The 25,899-nt window shown below is 37.2% G+C and overlaps 1 protein-coding gene across 1 annotated transcript; it reads left to right on the top strand.

Moving 5' to 3' along the window:
• The first annotated feature begins 509 nt into the window (after positions 1-509).
• Positions 510-25,564, top strand: trpc6b (transient receptor potential cation channel, subfamily C, member 6b). Its single transcript, XM_039647668.2, has 12 exons — positions 510-903; positions 7,595-8,351; positions 13,006-13,191; positions 13,363-13,527; positions 13,634-13,850; positions 14,378-14,605; positions 18,122-18,386; positions 18,933-19,128; positions 22,349-22,552; positions 22,735-22,794; positions 22,972-23,047; positions 25,281-25,564. The coding sequence occupies exons 1-12, from the start codon at positions 758-760 to the stop codon at positions 25,415-25,417; spliced, it is 2,637 nt and encodes an 878-aa protein (XP_039503602.2). The 5' UTR covers positions 510-757; the 3' UTR covers positions 25,418-25,564.
• The last annotated feature ends 335 nt before the right edge of the window (positions 25,565-25,899 follow it).

The raw sequence follows: 25,899 nt of genomic DNA, 5'->3' as shown, positions 1-25,899 counted from the left end.
CTGAATACATTGACATTAACACTGACAAAGTTATAGCCTAGCCTACATTAAATCATTTTCATCCTTTCGAAAGCAACCCTGTTACCATGAGTTGTGCTACATTCACAAAATTTGGTCTAGGTAATGATTTTTAAACATAAAAACCTTTCTAAACACAATTATTTTAACTTTGTGTCTACATTTTTCTCTGTATGGCCTACACAGACATTCAGTACAATAGTAACCTGCTAATCCATGCTGTCGATGCAGGTTCGATTGTTAAGTTTGTCTGTACTATTTGTTTTTCATGTTGCGTACTTTAATGATCAAACTTTGTAAAGTAAATGTTTAGCCTATAGCCAACACAATAGCATCAACATGTCAGCGCCCATAAGGGGGCGACTCGTTCCACTTAGAATAAAACAGTTGTTTTCAAGTCAGCTGTATATGGATTCTTCATAACCTCTCAGTGATCATTTTAATTTATCAAAAGTACTTTTTTAAATATATAGCCTACATATATTTTTTTCGCAGTTTTCCCAGCATATGCATACATTGTCTAAAATCTTATAATAATTTATTCAAAAAAATCACCAAATAAAATTGAAAAAGGTTTCTTTGAACGACTCGTAATAATGTAGCCGTGACATCATCACACATTCGATTTGTTGAACACACTTGACAGAATAAGCTTCCCAGGAATCTGCGGATACTTTTACGAATCAACCCAATTCGCTTCTTTAAAAAAAAAAAAGTTGCGGAGAATTCTGCTCTCTGGATGATCACATCTACTATTCCTAGTGAGCGGCTCTTTCGTGCGCCAGTGATTCATGAAGACAGCAAACAGATGTCCACTGATCACACTTCTGTTCATCAACGGATGAACACCGACTTTGAAAAGAATCCTTTACCACGCTTTAAGAGGTGAGTTCTGTTTATTGGACATTTTGGAGATAGGCTATAAATGTTGCAACATTAACTAAGTTAGGAAAAGTTTTTTGCCTACCACTTCTTAATTAAGCTAATTGTTTTCCTAATTTTTGTCATTGTATTTATTTAATGCTTTAGCTGTAGCCTAAGTCAAGATAAATGATTGCCACCCTCTCTGACAAACTGACATGTTAAATGCCCCTGAAGGATTGATCTTAAAACAGTGATAGCCTAAAGAAATGACATAAAGATAACTCTGTTCTTTGTCACTTAGGCCTGTCTATTTTCTGTCAAATTAAATATTTGGACCTAACGTAATGTGAATTAGGGCAATAACCGTGTCTGCGTCTGCCTAGCCTGACAAACTAGATTATGATGTGACCTGATTTTGAAGCATTTTGAGTAAAAGGTTCATTACACAAATGTATTTTTTCTTCTTGACTTTCATCTGGGGTCAATATTTCATCTGGGGTCAATATATTCATCTGGGTCTGGCCAGTCTTTATTTATTTATTTTTTATTTTTTAGATTAATGTCATTCAAAATACAAAGATGAAGTCGTATGCTTGTATTGAATTTTAAAAGGAAAACGTATAATACATTTAAGTGTAAAGAAGAGAACATTGACACTGATTTATCTGATTTATCTTCTTGAATAACAAAGACAGCATTGGTGTAGGAGGACTCATCAATCTCTGATTCAACGCTGTTATTGCTATGGAAACAAACAAATTAATTTTAATCGTAATACTTATTATTAAATTAAGCAATTTAAATGCAAACATTCAGGCACATCCTCTATTCTTTGTCTGACATACGTAAACTACTTTTAAACAACTCTGTAATTTGGTAAATCTCATAATTCACATTTAAAATGTTTTTTTTATTTTTTATTAACGAATAAGCATCTTAGATCTTAACATGTATAATCTGAAAAAGAGATTATAAACATCTCATCTACAGTCACAGTGTTTGGACACTAACATTTAAGAATTTCACTGCAATACTAAAATATCGTCAACCAAGTAATCTGCAAATATGCTGCTAGAGGTTTTATCTGAACTATTGTTACTATTTAAAAAAAATAAAATAAATTGGAGAGACATTAAACCAACTGGTCCCAAAGTTTTTTTTTTTTTTTTTTTTTAATGAATTTATGAAGTCCTATCAGAGTAATCAAAGGTGTAGTTCATCACATGTGAACATGATCCATTTTATCAACCACCAGATGTCCAAATATTTTTTTTGATTTCATGAAACTTCTTCATCCTGAATCTGAACACTCAGCCTCGGAATCCCATGAGGATTATATAACTACAGCTAAACATTTTATTCATAATTAATAAAAAAAATAATAATTATAGCATGATAGTGGCCAAGCTAACAGGCTTCTTACTATAATTCAAAGTAGTTAAAATACACTACAGTTAGCTACTAACAAATGTAGACAACTATATTAAACTATTCAATGGCACAATACATTTTTTAAATACATTTTTAAATCTACAAAATATTTATAATCATATTACTGTATATGCCTCAACCTACATAATAGACCTTATGTAGCCCCACCCCTTTTCAGCGTTGCGCTCATTTGTATTTTTGTATTTTCACATCTTGCACAGGTATGAATGAACTGCTCGTAAAAAATTCTCGGTCAACATTTGTTAAGACATCTGCTTTATGATAAACATTACAATGCTCATGATAACTTTTGTTAACTCTACAATAAGTAAATTCACTTCACCAGCTAATTACTCCTCGACGATGCCATAGAGATATACAGAGCGACCGCAAAAACGGAAGTTAAAAGACAATATTCTAAAGATGATGGCACCCACGTTTCTCTGGTGCACAAGGTCTATAATGACTTCACAAACATACCTACTACTGTATACAATTAACTGCTGTTTTCAGCCAAAATTACCACTAGTGGTGGTAATACACTGGTATTTTTTTTTTTTTAAATAGACTTTTAGTACGGTAAACATATTACAACTTATTTTGTGTGGTTTCTACTTCCTGGTACCAAATACTATATTATGATCTCAAACCACCTTTACCATAGTTTGTGATTTGTGAACTAATTAATTTTGTCATTTGCATAACATAACCATGAGCTCCGTATGGCTTTTCTGAACTTGCTCGAGCTCACCTGGTACAACATGGCACTTGCAAAGTGAAGTGCTTTGGTATGAAACATGAGTCACAATAAAAAATATCATATTGTAGCATATTGTAAAGATCATATTTGTAGGATCAAGCTAAAATGGCATGGGTGCTTCAGAAAATGTGTTTTTATCTCACAATTGTTAATACTATTTATTTGTCACATGCGATTAACCTTAGCTCCTCACTGATTAACCACAGCTCGTCACTGGACATTAAATTTCCAAACTACCATGATATATTCAACAGCCAACATAATAAAACGCTGCCAGATTCACATTCATCTGTTTCAGATGAAACTGCTTTTTTTTTGAGGTGAGCACACCTCACTGTGAAAAGCAAATGCGCAAGAAGCAAACATGTTTCCATTGAGGCTGTGTTGATTATCTCAATCAGAGGGTTTACATGATGATTTTTGTTTCTTGTGAAAACATACTTTTTGAAGAATCTTTAGTTAGATCTTTTCATACGACAGCAGTTCCCTTGCAGTACGTTAGAGAGACTGGCAAATTGGGATCTTGCTTGAGATTGCTTCAACATCAGAAAAAGCAATTTCCCTAAAAGAGTAAACACGGGTATGACGTTGTGTATTTTAAAATGTCATTCCACCCGTGTGTGTCCCCTCTGCTATTGTCCCCTCTTCTACCAGTCCTTTCTTTTTCAGGACATTCCAAATTGTTGTGCTTGCTATGCCTAATGTTTGTTCAATGACTCTGATCAATCTTTTCTTAGCTTGACAATGGCTTTCTTTTTTCCCATAGACAGCTCTCTGGTCTTCATGTTGGTTTATCCTCCTTAACAGGGAATTCAGTCTTTATAGGTTTGAAACAAGGATGAAAACGTAAACTAGTCATGCAGAGCTATTTAATGTTTGGACAATCAACCTAATAGGCAACACCTGGGCAACAAGAAACACCTGTCAGTCACATGTTCCAATACTTTTGCTCACTTGAAAAATGGGTGGGTTCAAACAAAGAGTGGTATGTTGTGAGTTGTTTAACCCATCTAGATGTGATTACCAGGAAATAAAAGCTGAAATTCTGAACTATTGTCTCATACTCATCTTTTGATCTTAAACCCAAATATCTTCAGTGAACAACAAAAACAAAGAATTGTTTGGCCTTACCGTTCCAATACTTTTGGAAGGGACTGTGTACACGTCACTTCTTGAAATTATCTGTGGCCATTGTTGATTCCAAAGTCGGTGCTGGATAAACAGCGAGCGTGCACGTGCAACAGTAGGCCCCAGACAGCAAACTGACATTGAATCAACGTGGAAACGACGTCTCTCATGACATTGAAACAACGTTGATTTTGCTCATCGAATTAACGTTGAACCAACGTCAGACGCGGCATTCTTCAAAGCTAAATGAAAATCGAAAATTGGTTTGCTTTCATAACGTTGAAACAACGCGTTGATTTCAAGTTGATTTTCCGTTAGTTTTGAAAGAATGACGCACCTGACGTTGGTTCAACGTTAATTCGATGAGCAAAAAATGTCGGATCAACGTTGTTTCAATGTCATATTTCCACGTTGATTCAATGGGTGCTTCTCATTTCTTATTTGTGCATCCTCGTTTCCTTTCCTTGCTTCCTTTCCTTGCGTCTCAGCTCCACCCCCTGTAGGACGCGAGGGAAGGAAGCGAGGAAAGGAAAGGAGGACAGAGGAATCAAATAAAAGCTTTTTTATATACATTGGAATTCTTGATCAGTCGAGCGTCACTCCACAGTGTCATCAGCAGCGCTAAAAGGATCTGCCCTTATGTTTTTGAAGTTTGGTTATTTAATAAATTCATAATAAATAATAATAAAGATGGGCTATACTGTTGAAATATATGAGATGTGTGGTTTATATAAACTGCAAAGGTAAAGTATAAATTAAAATGATTGTGACCGATGTGAAGGGGGAGGAGAATTGACACGTGCGTCACGTTTAGTCAATATAACAGTTCCGCGTAGGATGCACCTGTGTATCCTCGCTTATGACTCCTCAGGAAGCCTCCTATCTCCTCGATCCTCGACTCCTCACGGTGCAATTCGAGAATTGAGATGTCCTTCAAGATGGCTGAGCTCGATCGGTTTCCGGGTCATAGGAGGGAGGACAGAGGAGCGAGGAGACGAGGAGGGATATTGAGAAGCACCCAATGTCAGTTTGCTATCTGGGGCTGTGGTATGCTAAATTATTTACGACAGTGGTAATGGATAATTCCGCTTCCAACCTGTAGGGAGACTGCAGAGGAAAAGTTCCTTGGTGTTGCTTTAACTGGATTCCACTCTTCTTATTATTGCATCCATTATGATGAGTGTTCAAATTGGCAGACAGAAGAAAGGTGAAAAACCTTTAACAGAAATAAAAATACTAAATTTGTAAATTAATTGCTAATAAAGCTTATTAAACGTGTTGTTGTCGTGTGTAGTTCTTTGTATCTTATTTGATATGCAACATTCTCAAATAATATTATTAATATGCTTAATAGACTTTTTGAGTATAATCTGCAACATGCACAATTCATAAAATTAACCATGACACTTTATCACAATGTGTGTACATGAAATCAGATAAATTACGTTGTTTTAACAATCTGCTCAATCACACGTGAACTTACGAAATAATATCGTCACTCTCTCCTGCAATTAAATCGAAATACAAACAAAAGTACACAAATCTATTCACCAGTAACTTAATAACATTAATATTTTGCATGGAATTAAATTTAGCTTGAAATAGTCACGTTATGAGCACTTACGCCGACTGCCACTTCGGTATTTGACGATGTATTGAAAGTTTGTGCACTTTCTCCGTGTCCTGCTTTTCAGTTTTCGGCAGAGCTTGTGTCCGACTCGTCTTATACACACCTTTTTTCCGTATTCCTCCCCTCGCTCCGATTGGCAGAGATTACTAGCTTTATTCTTTTAGATTTGTGATTAATTTATATTTCCTCCAGTTTGACTTGACAGCTACCCCTCGATCTGGTTCATCTGCTCAGCAGAGGGCCACTTTGGTACGCAGGGTGATCTGAGGATAACGGTTGAGCGCTCCCGCCCATTGAATCCCAGCGAACCTCTCATTCTTTTCCATTTCAGGCTGTGAAGCTTTTGTGTGCAGGCCTGTCGGTGATTGGTTAGAACACTTTTTGTTTAGATTTTGGGTGGTGGTTGTACCTATTTGTTTTTGTGTGCAGATCTCAGAGCCTAGGCTGCCTACAAAGATGCGTTTTTTGACAGCCTGCTTATGGGGCGGGCAGCTAGCGGATCGTTAGTAAAGCAGATTGTGATTCAAATGTCACTCACCAATGTGCATTGGCTGGTTCTGTTACCACTCAAAGGTGATTGGGCTCTCAGACAAGATCCCGATTAATCAGTTGTTCTAACGTAACGTCTTCGTTACCTCCTTTGGGGAATGGGGGTTACATTAGTAACCTGGACATTCACAAATACTATGTGTTAGGGTTCAGTCTCTTCGGTCTGTTTATTCTTGGAATTCTGACACTCCTTCTGTCTTGTCGCTCATTCTTTCTCGGGCAATATGCTCATTGTGTTCGATTTAGCATGCATATTGTGATTATTTCAGTGAGAGCTTTCATTGGTTGCTGGTTTTGTCATGTTTTGAGTAAATGGCTTGTGATTGTGTTCACTGGCCATGTGCTATTGTTTTTATTATGTTTGGTGTAAGCACATATAAAAAAACATGACAAGCCATGTCTCTCTCCTGTCTAGTAGTTCCCAAACCTGTCCTGGCACACCCCCAACACTGCACGTTTTCATTGGGGCTGTTTACAACTGGCCACTTCATGCGTTTTCTCAGATCGGATAGCTATTTGATTTATCAAAACGATTCCATTTACACCTGGTCATTTAATAAATGTGTTTTTGCAAAACGGATATAAATCTGATCTTCAATTCACACGCTATATGCAGATTTAGTAAAGTGCACGTCACCGAAAGCAACAGATATGAGCTGAATTTTATTAATCATCGGCTAATTACAAAATCAACAAAGACGGCAATAAGAGAGAGTGCAACAGCCCTGGTAAGATCATTTTGTTTCTTTACTTTTAATGAAGATGGTAGTGTTAAGTGTCTGCGACTTACTTTCACTTTGATTTGCGATAGATTGCGGCATGTTGGCTTGATAGACGCTCAGCTGCTCATCTAAGTGATGTGTGTCGCGGTAGCATCGGCATATCTGACTAAAATAACATGACATAGCATGACAAATAACATGACATGACATAGAATACTCTGCGTTTGAGCCAAGTACCAAGATCAGAGATCTCTCCCCGGACAGCACGCCAAATATGTTTACCAATTGAATCTATCTGACCGATTTGTAAGCGTGAACTCGTGAATTGGTTTGAAAGTGACTTATGTGAGCTGTGCGTCATACTTTGCTACACTGTCTGACAGTAGATAATGGACCCTTTTTTCCTCACCAAAATGTCACTATGTTTACACTGGTTACTTACCACTACTTTGTTTTAAACATTAACATTTTCTTTTCTCTCTGTTGGAATAGGTGGAGCAATGATGACATTCAAAGGCACTCATTGGCTAAGAGCCGGCGCATGGCTATGCGAAGACCGGCCTACATGTTTAACGCCCATTACAGTAGTCTGACCTCAATTGAAGAGCGTTTCCTAGAGGCAGCTGAGTATGGAAACATCCCTGTCATCCGTAGGATGCTGGAAGAAATTCCGGAAATTAATGTCAACTGTGTGGACTACATGGGCCAGAATGCATTGCAGCTTGCAGTTGCCAATGAGCATCTAGAAGTGACAGAACTGTTGCTGAAAAAAGAGAACCTGGCCAGGATAGGTGACGCTTTGCTTTTAGCCATAAGTAAAGGATATATTCGTATTGTGGAGGCCATTTTGGCCCACCAAGCCTTTGCAGACACAACCAAACTCACTAGCAGCCCCCTCCAGACAGAGACACACGACGACTTCTTTGCCTATGATGAGGATGGTACTCGGTTTTCCCATGATATTACACCCATTACACTAGCGTCTCATTGCCACGAATATGAGATTGTGCACATTCTGCTAAGGAAGGGTGCCCGCATTGTACGGCCACATGACTACTTCTGCAAATGCAACAGCTGCCTTTATCACCAGAGGCATGATTCTTTTAGCCATTCACGTTCCAGAATCAATGCCTACAAAGGGCTGGCTAGCCCTGCCTACCTATCCCTGTCCAGTGAGGACCCAGTACTGACGGCTCTAGAGCTTAGCAATGAACTGGCTGTACTAGCCAACATAGAAAAAGAGTTTAAGGTAGGCATAATAAGATGTTGGAAGAGAAAATATAGATTGTATTAAACCCTCACTAGACATCCCCCATTTTGGCAAGTGGGGCATTATAAATGAAATACCCAAAATAAAAATGTTGCTGCTCACAAGTCATTCTGGATAGATACATGTGGCGAGCAGGATGAGGCCGAGGACCGTTAGAGATACGAGACCGGTGTGTCGGGCAGGTGTCGCTCATTATCAATCATGCCACCGGCCTCGCGCCATTCTCCCACGGCCCTCGGGCTCGTCCTGCTTGCCATAATACATAATCAATATATATTTAAAAATATGACACGTGGGAAATTACAGTTCAAGACACATAATTATTCAGACTGCTAATAATATGGAGATAATTAAGCTCAAACATAAAAATAAAAAATTTAAGAATATATTTTTAAACGTACACAAATATATATAAATGTGGTATAACAACTTATTAATTAGTGTGGTCTTGGTTCGTTTCAAATGCAAGGAATTTTATCTCTAAAACTATGCTATATTTTATTAATCATTTCATAAGATTATATTGTGTCTTTTTAGAGAAGGCTAATGAATGGGAATACAATTATTTATGGCCATTATAATTTATGGCCCTGCTGGTAACACCACTTTTATCCCAGATTATCCACCTATCCACCTGAAGTCTTTCTAAAAAAAAAAAAAAGAAAAAAAAAAAAGAAAAGGCCTAATCTTGGGCCATCATGTGAATTTTTGTAACAAAATAGATATAGACAGCTACTGGTGTAACAGGTGGGTTAGAGCAACAATTAGCATCAAGCTACATAACACAATTTAAAAGATTAATATTACACTTTTACGCAATTCACTTTAAACCACCAATGAGTGTTTGTCATAACTTCCTATTACCATTTAATATGGATATTGGTCATATAATGTTGTTGAAATATGCTATATTTACCTTTTTATAGAGCTAATCATTAGACCTGCTTACCATGTATACTGTAAACATTCCTTATTCAAATAAATATATACCCCAAATCGCATGAAAATTCAGATATGGAGTAAACGAGTCACATGACTTAAGTCTGACTCGAATGACAAATTTAAGGAGTTGCTTGACTAAATAAAAAAAAAATAAAAAAAACTTGACTTTGACTTGAGATCCAATGACTCGAGACTTGATTTAAACTGTGTGACTTGAGAATGACTTTATATAAAATTTGTATGTAAATCATCGCAACATCAATTGATGAACAAAATTAAAGCAACTGCGCGATGATGTGACGCAGCACAAGCACAGAATAAACATACAGTGCGGTGAGCACGCTAAATACAAAGGAATCTCCCAGCATCGTTCAAAATTGACCATAATCATAAAAGGAAATTTGCTGTATGCATAATAACTGGAAAGGGATATCAGATGCAAGCAGAATTAATACAATGCACCCAAAATGTAAGATATGGTGGGAAAAACCTCCTTAGTATGATTTAATATTTATATTTTTAACATGATATTAAACAATATTTCCAGAATAATGGTGCCATTGCAAATGTGATAATGATTTTATAGAACAGTTTAATAAACAAAGACTGAATATTGTGATGTGACATTTTAGACATAATATTGTCAATACTCTATTTCTCCAACGACAATAATTCCAAACAAGCCACAGAAAAAGAGTTGAGTTGCGCGTATCTGACCGAATCAGGGTTTTCTGATTCAGTGACCCAGTTGCTTAGTTCCAGAATAAATCTGCCTTTTTGAATTTTGACAAATCAATTAAATGAATGCCTTTATGACTCGTTCATTAATGCGGTGATTTGCATCCACCTACTGGCGGTTTTAATTTCATAATTAAAAATATACATTTTTATTTTTTAGTGTCAGTTTTTTCTACATTAAAATGATTATATTTAAATGGCTCCTATAATGCTCATTTACAGGTTCATAATTTTGTTCAGTGGGTCTAATAGAATAGGTTAACATGATTTAATGTTCAAAAACCTCATTCTTTTTCTTATAATTTATATTGTTGCAGCACCTGTTTTCACCCTCTGTCTGAACGGTCTGTTTTAGTTTCGGTTTCTTCAAAAGAGATCTTCTGAAAAAAACCTCTCCTCTGATTGGTCAGCCAGCCCCCATCTGTGATGATTAGTCTACTTAGAGCATGCGTTGGAATGTAACTTCCAATAACTATCGAGTCCCAAGTCTTCCTGGGGTCCTGTAAAATACTGCTGTAATTACATTACCATTTTGAGCCAAAGTCCAATAATGACAGTTTCAAAGCACCTTCACAAGCACAACTTAAGCAGGACATTTGAAAGTGTCAATTTTTTTGTTTATTTGATGCTTCTCTTACATTTCAGTTGTAACTCATTTCTCTTAATCATGGTAAAAACTGTTTGTCCGTTAACACACTGGATTGAAGTGCATTGTTCAGGAAACAGTCGTAAGTAAAATGGCGAGAACACAACAAAAGGTAAATCAATCAAAGGGAAAAATAAAAAAGCACATGTCCCCTTTAAATGACGGAACATAAAAGAATAGGATATTTGTGATATTGTCAACACAGTGAAGAATGGGTGTGTCCAAACATTTAATTAGGTATATTTAGACAGGAAGTACATTAGAAAAAAATTTTTGTAGGTTTTGTATGCAGATTCATCTTAAACAGATGGTAAGCCTGCTCTCTAGAAAGAAATGAAAAGCATATCTGCTACGAATCACATGCCAGTTGCATTCAGTTTCCAAGTATTAAGGATATCATAGGTGGCAAACTTTGCTGTAACAATATTTCTGGCAAGAAATGTTTTTATAACACTTCAATATATTTCATGAAGTCAATTAACCCTTTGATGGTCTTCGTTTAGGAGTCACGTCCTGAGCCTTCCCGGTCAGAAGTGACCAGACACCTAAAAATGAAACTTCCTCCATCCCAGTATAAACCAATGCAATTTATTTTTATTCTATAATACTTATTATTTTTAATTTAGTATTTTGAGACAATTTGATTGAATTAATTAATATTTGTGAAATATTTATGGTCTATTTTTGCCATGGAAAATATATATTATATTATACATGATATAATAATAATAATAATATATATATATATATATATATATATATATATTTTATTTATTTTTTTTTTTTGGGGGGGGGGGGATTTGAATATATATTTGAAACAATCTCAAAAACTATTTTCTATTTCTGTAAGTTTTCCCATTCATTTCCTATGGGGGTCATTTTTGACCGAAGACCAATTTGTGACTATTTTTTTTTACGACCACTTAGCATGCTTAGCAACTCAATTTTGTGTGTTCACATCCATAATGCCAGAAATGTCACCAAGTTTCGTAACATTCAGATGAAGCTGTGATTTTTAAAAATTACAAAAAATGTGTGTGTGTGAATTTTTTGCACTCTTGATTTTGTAGAGTGTCACCCCTTTACTGCGGTGTACTTTCTTTTAGAATCGCAGCCAATTCAGAGAATTTCTGTGTTTTTCTAAATTTCCCATTCATTTCCTAAGGGTCGGTCATTTTTGCCCGAAGACCACGAGTGTGACTATTTTTTAATGACCACTTAGCATGCTTGGATCATGACCTCATTTTTTTCTTTGTATTCACATACCAAATGCCAGAAAAGTCATCAAGTATCATAAACTTCCGATGAAGCTGTGATTTTTAAAAATTCAAAACAGAAAATTATTCGGTCAGAAGTGACCGAGGACCATCAGAGGGTTATGTGAGTGGCACTCACCCAGGCTGCTGGTGGTGTGAGGATATTTTCTTGCCACACTTTGGGCCCCTTAGTACCAATTAAGCATCGTTTAAACCTTACAGCCGACCTGAGTATTGTTGCTGAACATGTCCATCTCTTTATAACCACAGTGTCCCATCTTCTGATGGCTATTGCAGCAGGATAACGTGCCACACAAAGCTCAAATCATCTCAAAATGGTTTCTTGAACATGATAATGAGTTCACTATACTCAAATGGCCTCCACATTCACCTTATCTCAATCCAATAGAGCACCTTTGGGATTTGGTGGGAGTCGTGGGACGGGAGATGAACATCATGGATGTACAGCTGATAAATATGCAGCAAAATCTCAGGAATGTTTCCAGCACCTTGTTAAATCTGTGCCACAGAGAATTAAGGCAGTTCTGAGGGCAAAAAGGGGTTCAAGCCATTTTGGGTGTAATAAAATGGACGGGATGTTATTGTGGCCTCAAATTAGTAATACATTTCCTTGTTTTATTAATTTGTTCCCTCATTTTAACAAATCATGGCCACGTTTAATAATTCATTACCTCTTTTAAATGATGGCCACGAAGTAAGAACTCTTTCCCTCTTTTACTAAGTTGTGGCCATGTTGTAATATTTGTTCCCTTAGTTAAGTTAAATCAAAATGAAAATTAGTATAATGTGGCCATGATTTGCTAAAACAATGGAAGAAATTCAAGTCATGGGAATGCATTCTTAATTCATGGCAATAATATATATATATATATTATTTTTTGTCCACATGTCATTTGTGAGGCTCCACAGAAATTTACTTGATTTTTTTTTTTTTTCACTTTAAGGTATGTTCAGGCTCAAAATGGTGAAATTTTTTATCATACTTGTGTGTGTATATTTTCAACAGATCTATGCTAATTTCCATCCACAGAATGATTATAAGATGCTGTCCATGCAATGTAAGGATTTTGTAGTTGGACTTCTGGATCTGTGTCGGAATACAGAGGAGGTGGAAGCCATTTTAAATGGAGACACAGAGACAGGTGGCCACTTTGACAAGAGTGGCAGACCTAATCTAGTTCGATTAAAGCTGGCCATCAAGTATGAGCTGAAAAAGGTGGGTTTCTCTCATAACAAACATCAATAATGCACACAATGTTTTCAGATATACTTATTCGGCAGATTGATTCATCTAAGTACCATTCAGTGTTGAAAATACACAGTGGATGATAGTGCAGTAATATTAACATATCTGTTTGCTCTGCCTGCTCTTATGCCTCCCACACAGTTTGTAGCCCATCCAAACTGCCAACAGCAGCTTTTGTCCATATGGTATGAGAATCTGTCTGGGCTCAGGCAGCAGACCACAGCTGTCAAGTTACTTGTGGTTTTGGGGGTGGTGGTTGGACTTCCCATCCTGGCCTTACTGTACTGGATAGCACCCTCAAGCAAGGTCAGACTGCAGTAACCTCCATCAGCCAAGGCATTGCATTCTGCTACATAACAATCATTCAACAATGCTAATTTGTACTTGTTTTGTGCAATGTTTTTAACTCTAGATGGGGAAGATCATACGTGGTCCTTTCCTAAAATTTGTGGCACATGCAGCTTCTTTCACAATCTTTCTTGGCCTTCTCATCATGAACGCTGCTGACCGTTTTGAAGGGACAACTCTCTTACCAAATATGACCATCCACGACCACCCCTCTCAATTGTTCCGCATGAAGATCACACCTTTTACTTGGATGGAAATGCTGATCATATCCTGGGTCGTAGGTCGGACATCTCTTTGTGTTACACAACAAATTAAACATTTATTCTAAATCACATCATTTCATAATCTCACATGATGTTCCAACCTATATATTTTGGAACATAAAAGTAGAGCTTTAGCAGAATGTTCATACTGCTCATTTTCTGTATGAAAGTTGCAAAAAAGCATTATAAAAGTAGTCTATATGACCAGTGTAAATGGGTTTGGAATGACGGGTGAGGAAATGATTACACATTAGACATCAAGCTTAAGGAAAGTTCCCACAGTGATGTACTAAAATGGATCCCAAATGACTGCAAGCACACAACGAATCAGAAGGGACACGACTCTTCAAACCGTCCAACAGCTGTCACATCTGCCTTATCAAAATATATTAGATATATATTTGTAAAAATTATCTGTTCAGTTTAGAAAAAAAAACTTTCATTTCAGACTCAAATCGTTTGCTTAAAAAGATCAGACACGAAATGACTGGGTGCTTGAACATTTTTAAAATACAACTTACCTCTTTTTTTTCTTCCCATTAAAGGAATGATTTGGGCTGAATGTAAAGAGATATGGTATCAGGGTCCTCGGGAATATCTGCTGGAGCCTTGGAACTTGCTGGACTTTGGAATGTTGGCCATTTTTGTGACTTCCTTCATCGCTAGATTTATGGCATTTTGGCATGCAAATGTTGCACAGAGTTACGTCGACAAGCGCTACACAGATCTGTCAAACATTACCTTGCCCCTTGAGATAGAATACTATCGTCTTGGTGAGTACTGCTGTCAAGCTTCACTGAAGAAATAATGCTTCATCCATTTAAAGGGGACCATTTATGCCCCTTTTCAGAGTCTTGATTTTGGTTTTGTTGTCTACTAGAAAAGGTTTTCATACTTGAATGTTAAAAAAACAAAAACATTTTGCACTATTTCACATTGTTGCCATAGCACCCCTTTAAAAATAGCTTTGCTTTGTTTTGACATTATCACAAGAATGTGGTCTATGGGGGGGGGGGGGGGGGGGTCAAAACTACCAAATAAATAAATAATGATTATGATTTCAACAACATTACCTCAACAATGCAAAGAGATTTTTGTTTTATGGAATGTTGATCATACATAATATTGGATAATAGCATCTATCTAGTAAATACATGTAATATACTATTTATTTACATTTTTGTATTTCCAACTGATATATTATCTACCAATATGAAAATGAGGTGGTGGTAAAAATGATAATGATGTGGTGGTCTATTTGCTAAAAAAAATAACTTAAAATACCAACGCATTCTCACCCCAAGGCGTCACCTTTGACCATGCTTCAATATTTGACGTTTTAGGCGCCCTTTAGCGTCACTTACATGACGCGATCCTACGGCGTCATTTAACTGACGCTAAAGGAAAGCGTCAGTTAGAGGACGCGGTTAGGTTTAGGTGTGGGGTGGGGGTAGGGTGCACGCGATCCTAGGGCGTCATCTAACTGACGCTAAAGGGCGCCTAAAGCGTCAGATATTGAAGCATGTCCAAATGCTTCCCAAGGCGTCAGTTAAGTGACGCCTTGGGGGTGAGAATGGGCTGAAAATACACAATACTACCAATGCATTCTCATCCTTTAGTGTCATATAGAACGCTATATGACAAAACGGCGCTATACTACGCACATGGCACCCGTTATCGTTAATATAACACGTGCTGTGATGGTTAGGTGTAGGGTAGTGTCATATTACGCTAAAGGATTTATGACGCCTTGGGTTCGCGTGAATATTAACGATAAAGGGTGCCATGTGCGTAGTATAGCGCCGTTTTGTCATCACAGTAAAGTGAGATGTAGCATTGTCAATAATAATTCTTGTATGGTATGGGGCGCTATTAAGCATCTTCTGAAATAGTACAGAACAAGCATTGCTCATAGACGTACTGTAGGCCAATGCAATAATCAAACTTAACCTGCATCAAAACTGCCTCACGTTAATGAATGAAATGTTGGCCTTTGAAGAGTTTGAAGCTTTTGAAGCTTTGTTGATGGACTTGATCTACTCCATCTATATTTTCATACCTTCCGAAGTCTTTTGCAAAAACGTGATTGAAACTTACCCACTTTTTAGTGTTGATAAATTGACAATTTTTTTTAAAGCAGAATCTCTGTTCTTTCTTTTCATATATTTTATGTTCACATATTTAACAAAATATTTTGGGGGCCATGAATTTTTTGTGAAAATGATCAAAAATACTGGCGCTGACTGGCAACTCGACTGGCAAAAACAAAATAAAAACTTCTGGTGGGGATTGGGGAAAGAGTTAAAGGGATAGTTCATCCAAAAATGAAAATTCTGTTATCATTTATTCACCCTCAAGTGGTTCCAAACTTGTATGAATTTCTCTCTTCTGCTGAACACATAAGGCTGGGTTGTTGACAGAATTTACATTTTTGGGGGAACTATCCCAAATGAAGACAAATAGGAACACAAACGTAGCAGCTCACACTTTTTCCACCAATGACTTTCCATTTTAAATTCCTTCAGCTTGACCATTTTAAAAACCTGTAGAAAAGACCAGGGGCCGTATTCACAAATCATTTTATGGCTAAAAGTAGCTCCGGGGTCCGCGACACAAGCGGGAATGCTGCATCGATCTGCAAACAAAACCTCTCCCATGTCTCAAGCTAAGTTTTGCTTGATATCCCAGTGCCGAATTTCCCTTTTTTATGTTTGTTTTCTAGCACCAACTGGGCCAGCAGCAGTAACTGATCCTGCGTCCAGTTGGGATTTCTTTTCCTTTTTGGCGAGTTCATAATCCACCGTCATCCAACTATTACATTACTTCAGGAGCAACACTTCCTTGCTATGAGTAGACTATTTAGGATAATAGGATGTCAATTAACCAAGCAAGTGTTGCAAGTGGCGTTTTTTCATTATAAGGCCATTGGCGGTTTTCATTAGGGTATTAGGCTACCTTGATTTCATTTAATACACGAACTTGTCAAACCACTACATGTCAAATAAACTATCATTATAGTATCAGTAGACTGTCAGCATAATATCTGCAAACACTTTATTTTGTTGGTCCCCCAACAGATATTCTACTGACTATAAGTAACTTAGCAACAACAAGTCAACTTGTTCTCCTAACCTGGGGTGCGTTTCCCGAAAGCATCGTTAGCCAACTATGGTCGCAAGTTCCGTCGTTATCAGCATAGTTCAACGAGTCGGTGTTTCCCGAAACCATCGTTCCAACGAACATTCGCAAACAGCATCGCGAAGTTGTGTGGTTTGAACGACAGCTCTCGACCTATGGTTAGAGGTATCGTTTCTATATTGCATGACATTTGGAGGTAATAAATCCTTATATTGAGCAAAATAAGCAAGCTGACATTCAGTACAACCGGTGTCTTATATTTAGAATACATACAAATGGAATTTACGTCTTTTAGTTTGTCAAAAGATTTGAAGTAACGTGTTTGAAGAGTGTGCATGTGCGAACGTGCATACTATGTAAGAACGAGCCAAATATTGAGTCTGGTAATAAAGCAAAACAACTGAGAACAATTAGAAATAGTCCTCAGATGACATGTCTGTAATTTATATAAAACAAATCTAGCGTTAAGTGGATCTCAAACAGTTTCATTAAAGGTAGTTATTACTCCAGCACGTGCGAAACCAACGTGGTTGAACGATACTTTGCGACAGTGGGTTTCGGGAAACAGCCGTGACTAGCTACTTGATTTTTCCAACGATGCATCGTACTATGGTAGTGAATCAGCGAACTACGTCCTTGTACGGGAAACGCAACCCTGAACCCTAACCCTAACCTAACAGTCTACTGAGAGTCTACTACAGCCTACTAATACTCTAATGACAGTTAGTTGACATGTAGTTTAAAAGTTACTTATAGTCAGTAGAACGTCTAAAGTGACTATCGAAATAAAGTGTAACCCGACTTTTCTCTCTCTCTCTGCCTTTTTAGAATTACACTAAACTGGGACCTGCACAAACATGTCATTATATATGCATTTTGATGACATTACTTTTATTATAGTGTAGGAAACACACATTTTTAGATGTCATAATTCCATGATTTGTTGCATCTGTGTTATGTTCGGCAAGATGGCCCTGTCATCTAGGAGTTATAATTTTTCCTTACTAAGAGTAGGTCTGAATGGCGTTGTGAAGAGAAAACTCCTTTCTAAAACATTTGATTTAGGAGTACTCCTAGTGGTAAGATAAAATTCTTTGTGAATACGGCCCCAGATTCTCCGCCCTTACAAGTTTCCTTTTTATATATTTCAGCTCGTGTCCACTGGGTTCCTTCAGACCCTCAGCTGATCTCCGAGGGCCTTTATGCCATAGCGGTGGTTCTGAGCTTCTCTCGGATTGCGTACATCCTGCCGGCAAATGAGAGCTTTGGGCCTTTGCAGATCTCTCTGGGCAGGACTGTGAAAGACATATTTAAATTCATGGTGATCTTCATAATGGTGTTTGTGGCCTTCATGATTGGAATGTTTAACCTCTACTCGTACTATCGTGGAGCAAAGCAAAACGGTGCCTTCACAACGTAAGCAATGAACATAACTGGTTGATTCACATTAATTCCTTTGATTGTTTATTCTCTTCCTTTGTAATCGTATCACATCCATGTCTTTATTCGTTATGTAATTACAAAATGCCCAGAGCCTTTGGCAGCAGTGCACATGGACATACTGGAAGTAGGCGTTTGGCAAACTCAATTATCATGACTACCACACCATGTCCATGTGGACATCTTCAGGATCTTGATGTTTAAAAAGCCTCAGGTCAATATAAAATAGACAAGTAATTCACCAAAATTCAAAATTTATTCATTAAAAAATGTGAAATCAAAATTTGACTTGTGCCATTTAGTAAATACAGTAGCTTTTTAGAACATATTTGCGAGTTGCACCAACCCAATGTCATGAGTAAATGTAACTATACATAACTATTTTATGAAAAAAGAAGTATATGGAGTCAAACATTCATATTTATTGATTTTGTAACGGACATTGATGAATAAAACACTAATATATAACATACCCCCAGACCTAAAGGAAGTTGTCTGTTTCTTCTCTTTCTTCTTCTCCAGTGTTGAGGAGAGCTTTAAAACTTTGTTCTGGGCTATTTTTGGACTTTCTGAGGTCAAATCTGTCATCATCAACAACGGGCACAAATTCATCGAGAATATTGGCTATGTACTCTATGGAGTCTACAACGTTACCATGGTTATAGTCTTGCTCAACATGCTCATCGCCATGATCAACAACTCCTTTCAGGAAATTGAGGTAATCATATTATGAAATGAGATTTGTGAAATGACCAGACGTTAGAGGGACTAATGTTGTAAATTAGCTTTGGCTAAAAATTGATACATGCATCAGATCACTATCAAAGTGTATCTATGTTATCTGTATCTGTCCCTATCTAAATAAACTATAATAATAATAATAATAGTTAGGAAAGGATAGTAGAGGCCAAGGCTAAATGTCCAGACCCCATCATTTCCCATTCATATTCCTTTTCAAATGAGATGCAAATTTCAGACTACAGATCCTTTATATTGCTGTTACATTTGTTGAAATACAATGGGAAGTCCTCTTTGGTCACAGTAGAACTTTTTTCTCATCAATTAACAATCATTTGTTTAATAAATTACAGCCTGTTTGTGTAAACAATTTGTCAAAACTGGCTGTTCACAATGTTATACAGTAGCATCCAACAGTGAAATATAAATTGGTGCATTGAATGGAACATGTACAACAAATAAAGCTGCTGCTGCAGAGAAAGAATGTCCTTAATAATAAGATTTATTGCACCAGGGAGGTCTGATAAGGCAACAGGAAACAGAGGAAGTTATTTTTGATGCATTTTATTGCCAATCTGGGGATCTCGTTATTTGAACATTAGCTACTAATATGGCAACACACACTTAAAGGAGTAGTTCACTTAAAAAAAAAAAAGTACTAATAATGTACTCACCCCCATGTCATCCAAGACGTCCATGTCTTTCTTTCTTCAGTCGAAAAAAAATTTAAGGTTTTTGATGAAAATATTCCAGGATTTTCTCCATACAGTAAAATGGACTTCACTGGACACCAAATGGTTCAAGGTCCAAATGAGAGTTTCAGTGCAGCTTCAAAGGGCTTTAAACAATACTAGACGATGAATAAGGGTCTCATCTAGTGAAACGATCGGTCATTTCAAAAATAAATAACTTTTAAGTTTTATAAGCACAAATGCTCGCCTTGCTCTGTTCTGTGATGCGTGTTCGTGACTCTCCTGTTCGAACTCGTTCATCAAAATGAACGAATCTTTTTTCGAGTCATTTGGACCAAATGACTCGAAAAAAGATTCGTTCATTTTGTTCATACAGTTTTAGCATTCTATGGTTTTATCAGTGCATTTACAGATGCTATACAAAAAATTCCAGTTCTCTTTCATTTAGTTCTTACGTATGCAAGGGAAACTGGGGCTAGTGATCACATGGGGAAGTTCTATATCTTAGAAAATAATTTGAGTCTTCCTACATTCATTACTGTGAGTTACATACTGTATATGCATTCAACAGATGCTTTTTTCCAAAGCGACATAGGCCTTGTCCTCCTGTCCACACATGCTCGGTTTTTAAAAAAAAAATCTGTCTACATGAAAACGCAAAAAAAAAAAGAGCATGCCACACCAGCAAGTGGCGATATAACTCTAACCGTAAAGCCATGTTGGCCAATCAGAAGCCTAACAAAAAGTTATTACCGGTTTCGGTTGGTGGATAACAGCGCACAATCTGATGACAAACACAGCGGATAACGGCGCACACTCTGACGTCACAAGGCAAAAACCCCGGTTTTACTGTCTACACAACAACAACATATGTGTTTCTGAATATCCTCTCCCTGGCAGGGGTTTTCAAAAATGTTCGGTTTCAGTGACCTGATACCACGTTTCCATGTGGACGAACAGCCGAACCGTGTAAAAAAAAGTCACCGTTATAAAAATACCCGTGTCTGTGTGGACAAGGCCTTAGATTTTTAGTAGTCATACTTGAGGATAAGTTAGGACGTCAACCAAGGACAAATAGCCATTTTCAACTTTGGATCTACGTATAATGGTTTTTTAGTTGTAGCACCCCCTATTGGTGGAATTTTATGAAACTTGGTGCGAGTCCTTGGATTGTCCTGTTGTCTTTATCTGTCAAGTTTTGTTTAAGGCCTAGTTCACAAAAATCCAAAAATTAAAATTCTTTTATTAATTACTAACCCTCATATTGTTCCTGTGTAAACCTGTGTAAGACTTTCGTTCATCTTCGGAACACGAATGAAGATATTTTTAGTGAAATCTGAGCGCTTTCTGTTCCTCCTTAGACAGCTACGCAACTGACACTTTGAAGCTTCAAAAAGTTCATTAAAGCTACACTGTGTGATTTTTACCCCCATCTAGCGGTGAAAAGGTATATGACCATACAGTGAATATTAGTTTCTGTTCCTTTCAATTCCGATTTCGTTTTAACTCCTACGGTGACCAATGTAGTCCAAGATTAACATGGCTTCGACCTCGTCCATGAGTGTTAACTCAAACGTAAACGCGAAAGGCGAAACTTGAATTAACGGGTATGTCCCTCTCTTTCAAGATGGAGGGGCAACATGGCGACCGACATCAGAACCCCTTACCCGTATGTATTTTCAATGGCATATTATACACTCACGAGAATACTTTATTACTGTATTACTTAAAGTAAATATACATTAATGAGCACATATATTTTTGAAAGAACTAAAAGAGTTACACAGTGTAGCTTTAAGTGATCTTAAAACGAATCAACATGAATTGAACGGTTTAGTCCACATAAAGGTCTTACATTGTCTGAAGATGAACCAAAGTTTGATGGGTTTGGAACTGCATGCGGATGAGTAATTACAGATATTTCATTTTTGAGCGAATCACACCAAGTTTAGATATTGCGTTCAGCAGCTTGGCAAAACTGGGCATTGCCCGACCAATTAATTAACTTATAACTTTGCAATGCATCCCTAGCTGTTGTGTGCTTATTTTGGGGAAGATCAGAACAACAGCCTTCGAAAGGAGTTCGAAAAAGTAGGTTTTTAGGAAAATCCTACATGAAATCGGCTTGACTTTTGGCGTAAAAAGATTTGTTTCAAGCGCTTAGGTTTCCAAAGTTGTGATCCAAAAGGCAAATTGTGTGTCTGTATGCTTAAGTAGCGGTGAACGACTGGGACCATCCTGCAAATTTTGGGGTCTTTACGATTTATGGTCTCTGACGCCCATACACTTTTAGAGCAGAACAATAAGGAAGAAGAGGAAGAAGAAAATCAGTACCAACTCAATAGAATTGCACCTTCAGCACCTTCAGTGCTTGCACCCTTAATTATGGGCCACTATATATATATATATATATATATATATATATATATATATATATATATACATACAGTATATGTATCAAATTGTATGCCATTTCCAATGAAACCATATCATATATCTTTGTGACAGAACGATGCAGATGTGGAGTGGAAGTTTGCCAGGGCTAAGCTGTGGTTCTCTTACTTTGAGGAAGGAGGGACTCTGCCTGTGCCGTTTAACCTCATTCCCAGCCCAAAATCAGTCCTCAGCCTGGCTATGAAACTCAAACAGCTCCTGCTAATACCCCTCCACAGACACAAGGAGGACCTGAAGGAGGACACAGAGCTCAGTGAGGTGAGATAAAAACTGAATTGAATTGATGTGTGAGAGTTTTTGAGAGCTTCTCAATGAAAATTGTATATTTGGATTGGTATTTGGTGCCCTCTTATGGTCAGACATCATGAGAAGCTTTCATTTATTGAAAGAACAAAATAGTTTTTAGTAAAATATTCACAAATATTTTTTTTTTCTCCAAGTCGGGTAAACAAAATGAGTCCAGTGAGAAGAATTCACCTCATACATCAAGTCGCTACCAGGTAATACACACAACTGTGACCAGCTGATAGTCGTGCTGAAAGGGGTTTATATTGTGATACAGTACCTGTACACTATCCTGATTACTACACACATACTTGCTAAAATAGGTAAGCAATATGAGAGACAAGAATCCACCACGACTATGTAGATTTCTTGCTATTTTTTTGTATCCACAGAGGATCATGAAACGGCTAATCAAACGATATGTGATCAAAGCACAGACTGACAAAGAGGGCGATGAAGTTAATGAAGGTACAATGTGTAATTTCTGTTCTGTTGTATTCAGCACACATTCACACAAACTCACTGAGATAACACTGTGTTTAATGAGAATGTTGTTCACTGAATATACCTAGTTATTTGGGGTCTGAGTTCAGTTTGAAATGAGTTTATTTTGATTTGCTCATAAAATTGCCCCTTTAATGCTGTATCAAATGTTCCTAATTTTGTATTGGAAGTCTCCTACAATGTTTGTACGCATCCAAAAACATGTTCATCTTCTCATAATATACATTTCAGCAACACTTCTTTTCTCAAAGTGTTGGATCAAGGATTTAATCTCTCTAAACTCCTCTCTCAAAGCCTACTCTACTCTGATTGGTCAAATGGCCAAGTCTGTTGTGATTGGTCTACTGCTTACAGTGTGTGTTGGAAACCAAATATCTATTACCATATTTGAATTTCAGCTCCGGAAGCCTGCTCAGCTCTTGCATACACAGTGACATGAACAGTTATTCTGATGTCAGTTTTATCATAGTCTCAGCCTCAGACGCCACTGGCTAAACGTCTGATGCAGAAAATGGGAATCACTTCTAGTTACTACAGTTTCAAAGTTGTCAACTGATTGGTTGACAAAGCCTTTGTGACGCCAAACCCCCTCATGGAAGAAGAAAGCCGCCAAGTTTCCAAGTATGACATTGAAACGCTGGATTTTCCAGAATATGTGAAGATTTGAAAAACCGAATATTCTCGACATCTCAGTAACACAAACCAAACTCTTCCAGGCCTCAGCTACAACCACAGTGTTCGAGGCCGGGTCAAAGTAGATTGTTGTTCCGGGCAGCCAGTGAACACCATAGGATAGCAATGCGCAAATTGCTTACAAAACTACGTTGGTTCGTGCAGAATGTAAGACTGGAATTACCGAAGACTCTTTTCAGGCAGTTCAGAATCTATTGAGAGACAATAACTTAATTTATCATGCACTTTAACTTTGAATCTTTGCTGTCCTTTTACATTCACAAATGTACACACAAAAAATATATTACACACTACATGAAAGGTAATATCGAAAAAGCATAATAGGGACACCTTAAGCTTTGCTCTTAAAGGTATAGTTCATCTTACGTCATACATCGCGTCAAGTGAAGTGTACTTGCATAGGCCGTCTGCCTGAAGCTAGTTATTTTAGTCGATAAAGTTTTCAATATGCATATTTTTTTCTTACACAAACGCATCACTTCACTTCAGAAGGCATTTATTAATCGGCCCGGTGGTCCGTTTCCCGAAAGCATCGTTAGCCAACTATGGTCGCAAGTTCCGTCGTTATCAGCATAGTTCAACGAGTCGGTGTTTCCCGAAACCTTCGTTCCAACGAACATTCGCAAACAGCATCGCAAAGTTGTGTTGTTTGAACGACAGCTCTCGACCTGTGGTTAGAAGCATCGTTTCTATATTTCATGACATTTGGATGTAACAAATCCTTATATTGAGCAAAATAAGCAAGCTGACAATCAGTACAACCGGTGCCTTTTATTTAGAATACATACAAATGGAATTTACGTCTTTTAGTTTGAAGAGTGCGCTTGTGCGAACGTGTTCTACTATGTAAGAACGAGCCAAATATTGAGTCTGGTAATAAAGCAAAACAACTGAGAACAATTTGAAATTGTCCTCAGATGTCATGTCTGTAATTTATATTAACAAATCTAGCGTTAATTGGATCTCAAACAGTTTCATTAAAAGTAGTTATTACTCCACCACATGCGAAACCAACGTGGTTGAAAGATACTTTGCGACAATGGGTTTCGGGAAACAGTCGCGACTAGCTAGTTGATTTCTCTAAGGATGCATCGTACTATGGTGGTGAAGCAGCGAGTTACATCGTTGTACGGGAAACGCACCCCAGAGCTGTGTGGAGCACTTTCATCATGGATGGATGCACTTTGACTTCAAAACTTAAACGGCCATTCACTGCCATTATAAAGCTTAAAAGATCCAGGACATTTTTTAATATAACTCCAATTGTATTCGTCTGAAAGAAGAATGTCATATACACCTAGGATGGCTTGAGGGTGAGTAAATAATGGGGTAATTTTCATTTTTTGGGTAAACTATCCCTTTTAAACTTACCGTTTATTTAAAAAAAAAGTTTTATTTACTCACCTTCATATTATTCCAACTCAGAATTTATGCTGTTAATTAAGGATATGAACCTATGGGGAAATGCAGGTCTTTATCCTTCTCTTGACTTTGTGTCTTACAGGAGAACTAAAGGAGATAAAGCAGGACATCTCAAGTTTGCGCTATGAGCTCCTGGAGGAGAAGTCCCGTCAGACAGAGGAGCTGGCAGACCTGGTCAGGAGACTGGGAGACAGGCTGACCAGTCAACAGAAACTGTAGCTTTTCTCAACATGAGCACTCTTCATTTTTCTCAATGATGAATGTCATTAGATAGTTGATAGTTTTTATTGTTTTGCTTCTGAAAATGCTAATAATGCTGCTGTTTGCCATTGTGTTGCCAGGTTGTGTCATATTCTAAATATGCATTGTTACAAAATACAAATATATGACAGTAACAGCAAAACACAGTCTGAGACCTTATGTTTCTAAGTTTTGACCAGAGTAAAAGTGTAGTTACTTTGTTTTGCATAGTGGTATTGATGTTAAGGAATGTATAAATGTGTCATATTTTAACATGTTATGATTTTATATTTTAAAATCAGGGTACACTATTTGTTGCAACCCCCTCAAGCATGCTTTGTTATAATTATTAATTATACAATTAAGTCTGACAGTTAAAAGGTGTCAGTGTAACTACAGAGTCAATAATATATTAATAATTTTAAAAAAGGGAATGTAAAAATAAACATTTTTTAACACAA

This window comes from Pimephales promelas, chromosome 10, assembly GCF_988280905.1.
Source record: "Pimephales promelas chromosome 10, fPimPro1.hap1.1, whole genome shotgun sequence".
In the NCBI taxonomy this organism is placed as follows: Eukaryota; Metazoa; Chordata; class Actinopteri; order Cypriniformes; family Leuciscidae; genus Pimephales; species Pimephales promelas.
The sequence above is the reverse complement of the archived record's forward strand: the minus strand, read 5'-3'. Positions and strand labels throughout refer to the sequence as shown.

What these genes read in the sequence shown, in the direction of transcription:
- trpc6b (XM_039647668.2), top strand. Translation starts at nt 758, where the DNA reads ATGATCACATCTACTATTCCTAGTGAGCGGCTCTTTCGTGCGCCAGTG. An exon ending in ACATAGAAAAAGAGTTTAAG is followed by an intron (nt 8,352 to 13,005) that starts GTAGGCATAATA and finishes TTCCATCCACAG; the next exon opens with AATGATTATAAGATGCTGTC. An exon ending in GATCATATCCTGGGTCGTAG is followed by an intron (nt 13,851 to 14,377) that starts GTCGGACATCTC and finishes TTCCCATTAAAG; the next exon opens with GAATGATTTGGGCTGAATGT.